Here is a 14,319-nt window from a genome sequence, read left to right as displayed (position 1 = left end):
GACGCAGTAGACCCTGGTCCAATTCCTCGGTTGGGAAGATCCACTGGAGAAGGGATAGGCTACCCACTTCATTATTCTTGGGCTTCCCTGGTGGCTCAGCTGGTAAAGAATCTGCCTGCAGTGGTGGAGACTTGGGTTTGATCCCTGGGTTGGGAAGATCCCCTGGAGAAGGGAAAGGCTACCCACTCTAGTATTCTGGCCTGGAGAATTCCATGAACTGTGTAGTCTATGGGGTCGCAAAGAGTCAGACACGACTGAGCGACATTCACTTTCACTGTCACTTGATCTATTATATTCTTTACTTGAAGAGAATGGCTTTCTTCAATGTGTGTGTGTGTGTATGTATATACACATGTGTATATAGCAAAATATATACATGTCAAATATATGTATACATATATGGAGGGGTGGTGGTTGGGCGCTAAGTTCTTGTCCAACTCTTGCGACCCCATGGACTGTAGCCTGTGAGGCTTCTCTGTCCATGGGATTTCCCAGGCAAGAATATTGGAGTGGGTTGCCATTTCCTTCTCTAGGGGATCTTCCCAACCTAGGAATCGAACCCAGGTCTCCTCATTGCAGGTGGCCTCCTGCACTGCAGGTGGATTCTTTGCCAACTGCACACAATGTGGCTTAAATGTATTTTGTCATTAAAGTCACTAACCCAACTTTCTTTTGGTTTGTGTTTGCCTGGTTTGCTTACTTGCTTCTTCCTGAATTTTTTTCTCTTCTTATTGTATTCCTCAGAACTTTTTTCATATGTCTTTGTTTATTGAATTTCCTAAGACTTTGTATGCTGAATATTTCTTTATTTTCCCTTTAGTTTAAATAATAGTTTATTTGTTGAATATAGATTCTAGGTTCATAGCTTTTTTATTCACTTTCTCTTGGAAGCTTACGCTCCATTGTCTGCATTAGTGTTAAGTAATCTGATGTCAGTGCTAATCTTTTATAGAGGAGTGTGCTTTTTCTTTCTGGAAACTTTTAAACTTTTCTCTTGATCTATAATAGTATAGCCTTAATTATCTTTATATAATACTTTGCTGTGATTTTTCTTTAATTATCCTGTTCACTGCTGTATGTACCCTTTCAGCCTAAGATTTGAGTATTTCTATATCTAGGAAATTTGTGTCACTGTTTCTTCAATACTTATTCCCTTTTATTTTGTCTTTGCTTTCCTTCTAGATGTTTGTACTTCTACTCCTGTTCTTAATTTTATCTCATTTGTTCTTTCATGCCTTTCCTATGGCCTTCTAGGAGAGTTCTTTCCCAGGGTTCTAGCTCACTAATTCATTCTGGTCTGTAGTTATTGTGCATTCAGTTCATCCTCTGGGTTGCTTATTTCAAACTATTGTATTTCTAATACTCATTATCTCATATTGATTATTTTTTGTAACCATTTTTCATATTTAATTTCTAAAAATCTTCCCCTATCTTTGAATATGTTATTATACTTATATTCCTACTCAATCTGTTTTCTTTGGATGAAGTTACTTTCTTTGTTGTTATTCTGTTATTTTTAAGAACACCTCAGAGTTCTTAAACATTTGCCTTGTGGATTTCTCTTTTATTTCCTTGCAACATTCAGCTGCCTTGGCTAGTAATTTTAATCTAAGGGTAGGGGTAAAAGTCTAGGCTCTAGCTTGTGCTTATCCAGATTAATTGTTCTACTGTGGCCTCAATCAACCACTTTTTCCCCATAGTGTCCTCCTGCTTTTTAAAAAACAATCCAAAACAAAGCAAAGCAAAACCACAACCCACTATCCACCACACACATACACAAACTCCCAGTACTGTTCTCCCAAACAACCACTCACTGTTGCGGGTGCCTTGGTTCTTTGAGTGTTATGGGGCTGGATAGATCTACCCAGGGGCCTTCCCAGGTGGTGCAATGATGAAGAATCTGCCCACCAGTGCAGGAGATGCAAGAGATGCGGGTTCGATCACTGGGTTGGGAAGATTCCCTCGAGTAGGAAATGGCAACCCACTCTAGTATTCTTGCCTGAAAAATGCCATGGACAGAGGTGCCTGGTGGGCTACAGTCCAAAGTATGGGAATTTTGTGATGTGAACACATGGGAAGAGTTCATTATTTCATTTGTGAGAAAAAGGTGTTTCTCCATAGGAGGTTTTGTTTGGATTGTAGTTTGTTATGGTGTTTGCTACCACTTCCCGTGTGGTGTAGCTTTAATACCAGAGGGATTTAGACTGGAGTACAGCAATATGCCATGGATTTTAAGAAGGGAATTGACATGATCAAGCTTAATTTTACAAAGATCTTGCTCTCTTACGGAGAATGAATCGACATAGGGCAAGGCAGGGGTCATTGAGATTCATTAAGAAGCTTTGCAATAATCTGAGAGAGAAAAGATGATGGCCTAAAATAAGACATAGTTGTGAAGATAGAAAGAAGTGGTTAACACTAATGATGACTAAGGATATTGGATAGCCAGGACCTTGTGATTGATTATATTTGTTTATATTTGGAAGCAAAGGAAAGGGACATGTATCAAGGAAGATGCTTAGTTTTCTTTCAGGTGTGTCATCCCAAATGTGTATTTCCTAAAATCATTTAATGTAAGGAATTCCTTGGAAACATAATGAAGCAATAGCTAGTCAATCTTTCTTTCTTTTTTTTTTTCTTTCTTTCTTTTTTAAAGAATAATTTCTTATCCTTGATTCCAAAATACAAATAACTCAGAAAACTGAGAGATTTTTCCTAAGTTTGTGATAAAGTCAGTTGACAGCAAAACCTACCCTTAAATGAAGCTGTTTATCATCTTTGTTTATCCCACTTTGTGTGGACATTCATATTTTTCTTTCAGAATTGTTAATATGTATGATGATGAGATGCTGCTTGAAGTATTGCTGTCTGTGTTTTATGACATACATCGTATGTACCTTGTTACTTTTCTTAAAACCCAAAATATTCTTTGTTTTTTTTTCTTATTTTTTTAAAACTTTAGTGCTTAATTTATTAAATTCATATTCAACAAAACATTGAAAAAACCTTGAATATATAAACAATGCCAAATTTGACTAAACTGGCTTAAACATAAATACCAGTTAAAAATTTAGTATAGCTGATCCTTTTGAACCTTTCAAATAGTGGATAAAACATACATAAATCAAAGGAGTGTAAAGCACATCCTTATACCAGAACAGAGTACCAGAAAAGTCCAAAATATTCTGGTGAAACGTGTCTCGCCTCAGTGGTTTCAGATAGTAAATTATGGCCTTCTTCTTTGGATCTGAGCGTTTTTGTTCTCTTATACTGCATTATTTTCCAATAAGAACCATGGTGTGACAATGTACCCATGGGGAAAAATGAAGCAGATGTGACTTATATAGTATAAATATACTTGACTCTAACATAGATTGCTGAGTTCAGAAACAAAGCAATATGTATGGTATGCTTCTGTTTGGGTTGAAAAGAAAAAAGGAGGAGAAGTACACAGACACACACAGAAGTATGCACACACATGCGTAGACTGCCTTTGGAAGGAGAAATAAGTAGCTAATATCAGTGGTTGAGAACTAGGTGATAGGGTGAGTGATAGGAAGATTTAATTTTGTTGTAGTATGTATACACACACATACAAACATATTACACTGTCAGATGTTATACTGTGTGTATTATTATTTTTGTTTAAATTTTAAATTACACAAATGCTTATATGAAAACTTTCTTGTGAACACTTCAAAATTCATTAAGACTTCCAGCTCTAATAAATATATTAATCTTATAATAATAAAGGTAAAAATAATTATGTAGTTACTGGCCTGCTGTGGCACACCTTGTTGCAATCTATTTCTGTCACTTGTCATTAGAAGAGCATCCAGAGAATTAGTTTCAGAAACCCTTAAATTTTTAAATGATGATTATATAGCATTGTCAGAAGCAGAAAAGAGAATGGCTAAAGAGGAGTACTAATCAGTAGACAGTGGAGTTTATCCCCAAGATGCCAGACTGGGCAGTGAGAGGGAACATTGGAAGCCACTAGTGTAGTTTTCAAGCAGTTGATCCAAAGGGAAATGATAGGGAAATTTGAAAGAAGATTATACAACAAGACAATGGAAACAGAAGTAAATATATTTTGGGCAAAAAAAAAAAATTGGAGACAAAATAAAGAGAAAAGAAATAACATTGGGACTACTTCAGAGAAAAATAAGTGTGGGGAAAAGATTAAACATTATGAATACAGTACTGTTGTCAAATGTTCCATAATTATTTTCTGCATTGTGGTAGAAGTATAATTTTGTGTCAAAGCAAATAAGGTGTGGTGTTAATAATGGAATTAAAATACTGCTTGATCAGAGTGAGAGTAGGGAAAGTCCATTTCTCACTAATAGATTAGCATTAACTGAAATCAGGAAAAACATCCAACTATTGCCATATTCCACCAAATGTGTATTTAAATTATCTTTGCTACTTGTACAGTTATTTGTGTTTTGTCTCATCAGCACTTTTTTTTTTAACTGAAAAGCAAGAAATTAAATACTTAAAATACATATTGTGATATTTGATGTTCGTGTTTTCATTGGTGATTGTTTTTTCAATATTATTTTAGGTTCTGATTTATAGTGGACACTAAGTTGATAAAATTAATGGCAGGAAAAAATTTAAGATTTAGTTTCTTAGCTATGAACTGATAAATATTCTTTCTGTGCATATTCTTTGTATAAAAATGCACCTATTGATGGGTGGGCATTTGATAAAGCAAATGTAGTAAAATGTCAATTGTAGACTCTAGATGGTAGATAGAATCTGTATGTTTGAACATTTTTGTAATAAATGTTAAAAAATAAACTAATGAGAAAGCTAATGTAAAATAAAGATAGTGTACAAATAGTAAAATGATAATATGTTTCATTTTTTTTTGTTCTCTACTGACTTTGAAAAATCTGAAACATTTTACTAGACAGATATAAATTTTAGGATTAATACTACTATTAGATATAAATAAATAATCTGTTCCTAAGGAAATTGTTTTGTCCTTAAAAATGGGGTTATTATGAACATTAGGAAAGATATATGAAAAAATTATAGGGGTTTGTAAAATATTTTTGAGGTAAACATAAATTATAACAGACGAGGGTTTAACAACTATTTTAAACTTTTATTCTTCTATTTTAGGGAATCTGGAAACATCAAAGCTGGATTAGAACATCTGGTAAGTTCTAATTTTCTCTTGAACATTTGCATCATCTTTGATATCTGCATTCTAAATGAACACTTTTGAATGAGCTTTGAATACCTTGTATTGAGAAAGTCAACCATTTCCCAAAGGGTCAGCTTACTGTTATTATGTGAAGGCACTTACATTTTCATTTATCTTATCATTTCAAGGGAATTAAAATTTTTTTAAATTACTTTTTTTTTTTTGATGTAGAGATGAAATAAAATGGATGACAATCCTTGGATTGATGATTGCTTTAATTATAAACAAAAATGTTTGGTGTAGAATTTTTGGCATATCTTGATCTGACAAAAACAAGCTTGTGTTTTAAGGAAAAAACAATCAAATATTGCGTGCATAAATGTGGTATGTTTTAGCAATTTAGCGGCTTTGAGAGAAGCTCACAGCTTTGTTTTTCCTAATGTCTCTGCTTTATGAATAATGCATTGGTTTAAACTACATTCAGTTTTAGAATATAAAATAATTGAGATGCAAAATTTTCAGTTTAAGTAAACATTTTTAAAGCACCAGTGAAATTCCAACTGACTTAACATTAAAATCTGTCCATTGATCAAAAAGTTGGAAAACTGCTGTATTATACCAGGTCCAAAATTCATTGAGCTCACCACATTGATTGTTCATTACAACATTAAGTAGTTCATTTAAACAGAGCATTATAAAGTCATGCTCTGGTTTCTGGTCAGATCCAAATGTTGAATAATTAATGATAGAGATTCTTTTGTAAATACAATCTAAGTACTTTTTTAATGCAAGACTTCATTCGTGTATCATATTGTAGCTTTGTTAACTATTAATGTGCTTTTGTTCTGCTCACACAAGAGCAAATAGGAGCAGCTCCATTTTTATTTATAGCAGTTTTAGAGTTGAAAGGATTTTTGGTTTTTCTTTCAATAACTAAAGGAAACTGAGGAAATCTAAACTTTTCAAAGTGATTAAATCATGCTAAAAATTACAGGTTTAGAAAAAAATTACAGATTAATTATTAGAAGCAGAATATAATAACCGAGTTAGAAAAACTGAACTATGTATATATTTCCAGATTAGAAGTAAATAAATAACATTGTTATTCTCATTATTAAAAATTATTTCTTGAATCGTCATTTCTCACTTAAGAGTACAGCATATATTTAGGAGATACATATGGGCATCACAATAAAAATGTTAATCTGAACCATCTAATGCCAGTATCAGTTGGCAGCTTATAACAAGGAAGAACAGCTAAGGTAGTGCCAATCTCTTGTAAATTATTATTTAATAAAAGGACTTTATACTTATGTGATTCATATTCATCAGTAAACAAGTTAGATTCTTCCTTTGTTTAAATTTTATATTTTTTCGTACTTACTAATGTGAGTTTATCTTCAGTGACAGTGTCTTGCCTTTACACTCGACTTGTAACCTTGTGTTGCGGCGGTTTTCTAACTGCCCTGGGCTGCCAGCTTATCTCCCCGTGGCAAATAGCACTCCAGACTTCCACTGCCCACTTTAGCCAGAACAGTGCCCATTTTTAGTTATTTTGTATACTTTTAAACTTTTAAAATAAGATTTCATCTGAACAGAGTTCTTCAACTATAGGTATATTAAAACCGTTAATGAAGTATAGCCACTTGTATTAATTTTAGTTAGGAGTAATGGTTTGTTAGATTATTATTTCCCATTCTTGACTCTAAGCTATATTTAATTTTTATACGTCATAAACATCAAATGTGTTTCAAAGATAATCAAAGATAATGCGTTTTAGGGATCAGAGAGCCAGTATTAATGTAAGAGGTAGTGGAAGTAGATGATTTTAATGCATTTTACCTCAGTTACTCAAACTCTGTAGCTTAACATTATAAAAATTGACCCACTGACTGTGAACTATTAACAACATTATGAATACATAGCATAATATCACATATATACACATATGTATTGCTTTGTACACTACTAATATTCAGTAAAGTTAATGATATTCTTTATAACTGTCTAAAAGGAAATAAATGTAAGAATTCATTGGTTAAGCGCTAAAGAAGCCTGTCGATGTAGCAACTCTGGGCTCCTTAGGTTTGTTATCTCTCCACTTCCCAGCTGAACAATGCTTATAGCCCTTGCCTTCTAGCCCTTGTACTCTTTCTTTGAATTGACTGTATGCCAAATACAGTTAGAACTACAGATTCTAATAGATTGATTTTAAAAATATATATAGTGTAAAAATAAAATGAGAAGAGCATCCCACACATTTAGAATTAGTTTCTTCTGTTTATGTAGCCTTCTTCAGCCTTTTTCTTTCCAAATTTACTTGGATTGTCATAGAAAATTAGCATTGTCCTGGAGAGAAAGTAAAATCCAGTATAAATTTAAATTTAGTTTAAAAAAAATGACATATGAAGTATGTTATATTTACCACAAGGACACATACATGGTTGCACTGTCTGTACCCTGTTTATGGGCTCTTCTTGATATATATGGAATCTGTAACCCTGGAAGGGAGAAAGCAGGCGTGGATGTATGGAGAGAAGAGTAAGATGGATGGACTTTGTTTCCCTCGGACCTCGTCAGGGGTCGATTCATTTATTTGTCACAATCTCTCAGGCCCTGATTCAGTCTTTATTTCATTATTCCTCTATCTGTGTTGCCACCTTTTCCTGTGAACTGTCCAGCGTGTCATTCCTAGCTTAAATTTCTTTTAGTATACTCCCCAATACCATTTTATTTATCTTTTCACAAACTTGTCTACCACCCAGAAAGACTATATCTGTTTAAAATTCTAAACACAGCCTTTGAAGCTTGGTGCCCCATGATCCATTGGTAATTCTTGCCTGATGATTGAGAAAATGAGATTTTTCCAGCTTTACTACTCCCCTGTATTTAGGAGCCAGCATTCTACTATAAGGTCCCAGGTTTCATGTTTCTCGGAAGGTGTGTGATCCGTTGGCTCAGTGGTAAGTAAAGAATCCACCAGCCAATGCAGGAAATGTGAGTTCAATCCCTGGGTCGGGAAGATCACCTGGAATAGGAATTGGCAACCCACTCCCACGGTATTCTTGCCTGAGAAATCCCATGTACAGAGGAGCCTGATAGGTTACAGTCTAGAGGGTCTTTAAGAGTCAGACAGGGATGTGCATTCTACTCTAAAGAAAAGCCCATCCTTACTTTTCTTTCTACTGTGAGCAAAGACTCATGAACAGATTATTATCAGTTACTTTTCTTATTTACTTTGTCACTCAGATTGTGCCAGATTTGTCCAGAGAGTCCTCTTTCAAGATGATTTCTGGGTTCTTTCAACATAGTTTTTTTTTTTCCCTGAGCACATCCTCATTTTCTGATAAACATGTTTCAGGGTCATCTTATAACTTCCCTATCCCACTCCCAGAATCAGCCATTTCTTCAGATTACTGTATCTCACTTTAAAGGAGAATGGTATTTAGGAGTCAAGGTCTGGACATATGATGTGCTCATTTTCTCTGGAATTTTATTGCTTCTAGAAACTTTTAGTCCTAGATCAGACAGATAAATAAGAGGGAGGGAGGTTAGTACATAGATAGATATTTTTAAGAACATATGAGTCATACTGATGCCTCCAATTTCAATCCAAACCACAGAGATCTTCTTTGTTCTCCTCCATTTCATATTCTTATTTATGTGAAGTGAGAATCCAGACTCCTGTAGCACTAATATGTTTACCCATTTGCTCAATCATAATATACATAAAATAGTTCCAAAATACTACAACTGTATCTTTTGAAAACAGACTTAATTAAAAGACTTCAAGATTTATTTGCAGTTTTTCCCTCTTGGGTATAGTTTAATCATTTGAAATATAGTCACATTCATTTGTTCCCATTTATGGGCTTCCCTTGTGGCACAGCTGGTAAAAAATCCGCTTACAATGTGGGAGACCTGGGTTTGATCCCTGGGTTGGGAAGATCCCCTGGAAAAGGAAAAGGCTACCCTCTCCAGTATTCTGGCCTGGAGAATTCCATGGACTGTATAGTCCATGCGGTTGCAAAGAGTTGGACACTACTGAACGACTTTTACTTCACTTCACTTTATATTTAATTTTAGGTGCCTTTGTTCCCATTCTTGTTGATTTAATTATGTTTGAATATCCATAAGATTAACATGTTTCCAGAAGTCAAAATATTATATACTGTACTGTTCTCAGAGAGGTGTTACTCCCTTCCTTTCTAGCTATTCTCTATTTCTTGTAGATAGCAAATTTTATTAATTTCTTGTTTGTACTTCCCATGCTTTTCATAAGATTAAGAATATATCCTGGTGACTCAGATGGTAAAGAATAAGCCTGCAATGTGGGAGACCTCGGTTTGATCCCCAGGTCAGGAAGATCCCCTGGAGAAGGGAATGGCTACCCACTCAAGTATTCTTGCCTAGAAAATCCCATGGACAGAGGGGCTTGGTGGGCTTCAGTCCATGGGGTTGCCAAAGAGTCAGCCACTACTTAGCCACTAAACAGCAACAGCAACTGTATGCTTATATGTATGTATTCCCATTTCCTCATTCTTATAAAAAGCATATTGTATATACTTTTGCTGTAATTTGCTCTTTTCACTCATTAGTATATGCTGGAAATTACTCCATAATTACTTGTGTATCATTATATTTACTGTGTTTCTTTCTCTGTTTTGCTGTGCTCATATGTACAATATTCCCCAAGATCTTGCACATTCCAAGCTGTTTTTCTGGAGTCTTGCCACTTGAATGACAACTTGGACTGGACATAAAATCCTTGGCTCACAGTTTTCTTTGACTTTCTTGAAATATTTTTCTGCTTTTGATATCTCTGGTTTAGTTCGGTTCAGTTCAGCTGCTCCGTCGTGTCTAGCTCTTTGTGATCCCATGGGCTGCAGCACACCGGGCCTCCCTGTCCGTCACCAATTCCCGGAGTCTACTCAAACTCATGTCCATTGAGTCGGTGATGCCATCCAACCATCTCATCCTCTGTCATCCCCTTCTCCCACCTTCATTCTTTCCCAGATTCAGATATCCCAGATATCTCTGGTACCAGCCTAATATTTTTACCATTATAGATTTTTATTTTATTTTTGTTTTTAATTCTCTCAATTGTTTTCCTGGTTTTATTCAGTATTTCTTACTAAGTTTTCATTCAAATTTATTCTTTTTTTTTATCTTATAATGTATCCTTCATATCTGAAATATTTCCCCCTTACATTTATGTTTTTATTCTTTGAATGTCTGATTCTAGGTTTTCTTTCTACTATTTGTCCAAATGAGTCTTGTGCTTTGTAATTGGTTTTAAGGGAAGAATTTTCATGTATTGTAATGTTTTAATCTGGGTGCTATGTGGGAGTGATTTTTAGTTCTTTCCCTTCTTTTCCTTCCCTCCCTCTCTCCCTCCCTTCCTTCCCTTTAACAACCCTAGATGTTTTGCAGACAGGGCTCCTGGTTTAGGGGTGCCCCCTTCCGCAGTATATACTGTGCCTAGTCACTCAGTCGTGTCCGACTCTTTGCGACCCCACGGATCGTAGCCCGGCAGGCTCCTCTGTCCGTGGAACTCTCCAGGCAGGAGGAGTAGTGTGGGTTGCCATGCCCTCCTCCAGGGGATCTCGCCAAGCCAGGGATGGAGCCCAGGTCTCCTGCATTGCAGGTGTGCCCGTCAGTGTCTGAGCCGCCAGGGAAGAGCTCCCACAGTGTACTGAAGCATCGTTCTCTAACAGATGGTGATGGCAGGAGGGAGGGGTTGGCATGTCTTGTTTCTCGTTAGCTTGTTTCTTACTACTTTCTTCCATGTTTTCTGCTTACCTGATTTTCTCCCAGAAGCAGCACTTCCTCAGGCTGCCTTTTCTGGTTTCACTCATTTCAAGCCCCTTTGCTCTAGCTAGTGCTCTGGTAACACCGGCTCCTAGGCCTGTGTTCACTATTTTGGCATGTTAGTGTTATACTTTTTTTTTTCCTGGGGATGATTTTTGTTTTTATTTCCATTGATGTATTAAACTTTAAGTTATTATCAGGGGTGATGGCAAGGGGAGATGTCTTAGAAAGCTTTTGCCTTAAAAGAGAAATTTATAATGAAAAATGTCAGAAATCAGTGTTCAATAGCCCTTGAATCTGATGCAATCTTCCTGTAGTTCTCCTAGAGTGATCAGAATGGTCAGCAGAATTGAATACAAAACATCTTAAGAGTTCAGTGTGAATATCTACTCAGAGACTTAGAGAAAATCATTGCTTATAATGTCATGCTTAGTTAGATTTTATAATGAACTTAAGAAAATAGTATTTTTTATTTGATGAAAAATCATATACAAATTAAAGACTTTCTGATGTGACCCCGGTATGTTTCTGTTAACACAGTAGGGTTGAAGGAGTGGAAGTGGGTGGTTATTAGGTGGTGATGTTGCTTCTGACTTGTTTTATTAATGATGTCCTAAAGCGCCGACAATTGACTCTGAGTTCTCTGTTATATCAAAGGTAGCTGACTCCCTATTTTTCTACCTCTTACGTTTTTAACTTCTGGATAATATAGTGAGTTGTAGCTCTTATTGAAATACTCAATGAGAGTTAAAATATTTTCTTTTTAGAGTGATTTTAATACAGTCAAGTAGCTGATAGTAACACATTTTTATTGTTACAATTATAAAAGTACAGGAGATAGAATCTTGTCATGTGATTATAGTATAGCTATTATTGTTTTTTTATTAGCAATCTATAAAAATAATGCTATCCTTTCCTCTAGGGAGAGGGCTTAAAATCTGAATATATTGGGTTGAGCTGAATGAAAAATTGTCACTTTTTTTAAGGTCAGAATAGTTTTGGGGGTTGTTTCTGACTTGAAAGAAAGACTGCTTTGACATGTCTCCTTGGGCAGAGAATGAAGTGAATTATCCTGATCAGTATGATACTTCTAAAGCTCCCCTTGTTTTCCTTTCTGAAAAGTCAAATAACTGGAGATACGTAGGAGTCGGAGAACATGACCTAGGTCAGTGCCCCTCCATCTTTAATGTGCATATGAATCTCCTATAGATACTGTTTAAACTCTAGGTCTGGGGTGGGGCTTAAGAGTTTGCATTTAGCAAGCTCCCAAGTGAGGCTAATGCTGCTGGTCCAGCAAACACGAGAAAGAAAAGTACATTGAAAGGCATCGACTTGAAAGACAAGTGGGCAGGGAACATGGCCCTTGAATCAGATTAAAAATCTGGATGTATCCCCCACATAGTCATGAGTATGATTCTGCAACCTATGAATGATCGGGAGAGACAGACCCTCCATGGGTTTACTCAGGGCCAAAATTTCTTCATCTTACTACTCTGTGAGAGTCGCAGAGGGCCAATTTTTTTTTTTTCTTTATTTGGGTTCTGGATATTAAGTTGTATATTTCAGAGCTAGAGCTGGGCACCAGAACTAATAATACCTTGTTCAACTCTAGGTGGAAGGTTAAATAAGTGATGATAAATCTTTTAGTACAATGAGTTATAAGTATTTACAACTTTAAGTGGGATTTGCTTTCTATTAATAGTTGAATAGCAAAAGAACTCTGGAGCCATACCTGTGGGTTTTTTCTCCCCACAGAGGTCTCATTTATGTTTCTTATATTGTATAACATTTGAGAGTGATGACCTACTTGTCCTTGTGGTCAGGCAACCCAGTCTGGCCATTTTAAGTGTTGAAAAGCAACTGTCATTAATAGCTTGTTTAGCCCATCAGTGGTTTGTCGACTGTAGTTGCTGCTTGCCAGAAATGTAGGCAGGCCCATTGCTATTACATGCTCATCGACAGTACTACATTCTAGTAAAAGCCCTTTTCTCTCTGTTTTAGGCTATTTTGCATAGAACTTGTAAATAAAATGGCTATATTTCAGTTCACAGTTTAGTAATTTTATTTAACAGAAGCATAAACACAGTTAATATATTATTATCATACTTTTGAGGATGCAGGCAGAGGTTTTGAAACCTCTTCTCAAAGCAGAGGTTATGAACCCTGCTCATCCTTTGTCTGTTACATTTTAAAATACCTGTCTTATTTTAATGTTTCACCACTGTGTTTTGAAAACATTTTTGACATTTGTCTAAATGAGTTTGAGAACATAATTATCTCACGATGCACTGATGTTACTCATACACCATATGTATATGAAATATTTAAAGTATGTAAATGAAAAATATCTATTACCTCATATACTACTTAAGGACTTCAATGTAGTAAATCCCTCTCCTCCCAGCATTTTAATTTTTTTTTTCACCTAACCCAATATATATTTGAGGTTTAGGGTAATTGTGTGTGTTAAAACAGATGCTTTGGTTAAACTGTGATTATGAGATAAAACAGCATGAAGTTTTTCTTCTTTCTGAAAGATCCATAAAAATTCCTTAAATTTTTCTCTCTTTCCTTTTAACAAATAAGTGTGTCCTATGAATATATGCAAATTAAAATACCTTTAAATATGGATTAAATGTTAATATCATGTTACTATCATGATTTCTTACTTTACAAGTCCTAAATCTGGGAACCAGCTCACATTTCAGTCAGAAGCAGTACCTTGCCAGTGATCCATTTCTCTGAAACATTTTGATCAGTTACAAGTTTATTAAAAATTGTTTCTGAAGTAAATGGTTAAAAAATATTATCTGATCACCCAAACAGCATGAACTTGAGCCCTTTTTCCGAGTCTACCTTGAGCCTACCCTTGCTCTGTCTCCTCTCTTCCAGAGAAAAATCTGTCGGTTTTTGTTGCATTTTTAAGACACAGTGGTTTTGTGGAAAATGGTAGCCAGTTAGCTTAAAAAATAATAATAGAAAGAACAGATGACAATATGTCATGTAATTTTAATGATACTACTAGTAGTCTCAGATTTATATTTAACCTAGATAAAATTTATTTTCTGACCTTTATGCATGTGTGCTTATAAGCTTTCTAAAGTAGAACCAAATATTTTAAGTGCATTAAATAACCCTTGCTTCCCATTATTCAAGAGTCTGAAAGTCAGGCTATTTTTGAAACCACAAGAGTAACTGAATATTGTATTCGGATACTTACAATATTTTAGTTCTAGACACCATAGTTTCCGTCTCACTGTAGAGAGCCTCACAAGGTACCTGGTAGTTACTTTACGCTTTTTCAGGATCAAAGGTCTGTAACTGTAGAAAGAGAACTCACAGCAGAGGTA

General features: G+C 35.4%; 1 protein-coding gene across 2 annotated transcripts in view; it reads left to right on the top strand.

The window, feature by feature from the left end:
- Positions 1-14,319, top strand: part of RSRC1 (arginine and serine rich coiled-coil 1) — a 398,933-nt gene that overhangs the window by 169,916 nt on the left and 214,698 nt on the right. For both annotated transcript variants that reach the window (XM_065943091.1, XM_065943089.1), the window contains exon 5: positions 5,134-5,170. In XM_065943091.1, coding sequence (XP_065799163.1) covers positions 5,134-5,170 — 37 coding nt within the window. The remainder of the gene's footprint in view (positions 1-5,133; positions 5,171-14,319) is intronic.

The sequence above is a fragment of the Muntiacus reevesi genome, chromosome 8, assembly GCF_963930625.1.
Source record: "Muntiacus reevesi chromosome 8, mMunRee1.1, whole genome shotgun sequence".
Classification (NCBI taxonomy): Eukaryota; Metazoa; Chordata; class Mammalia; order Artiodactyla; family Cervidae; genus Muntiacus; species Muntiacus reevesi.
The sequence above is the reverse complement of the archived record's forward strand: the minus strand, read 5'-3'. Positions and strand labels throughout refer to the sequence as shown.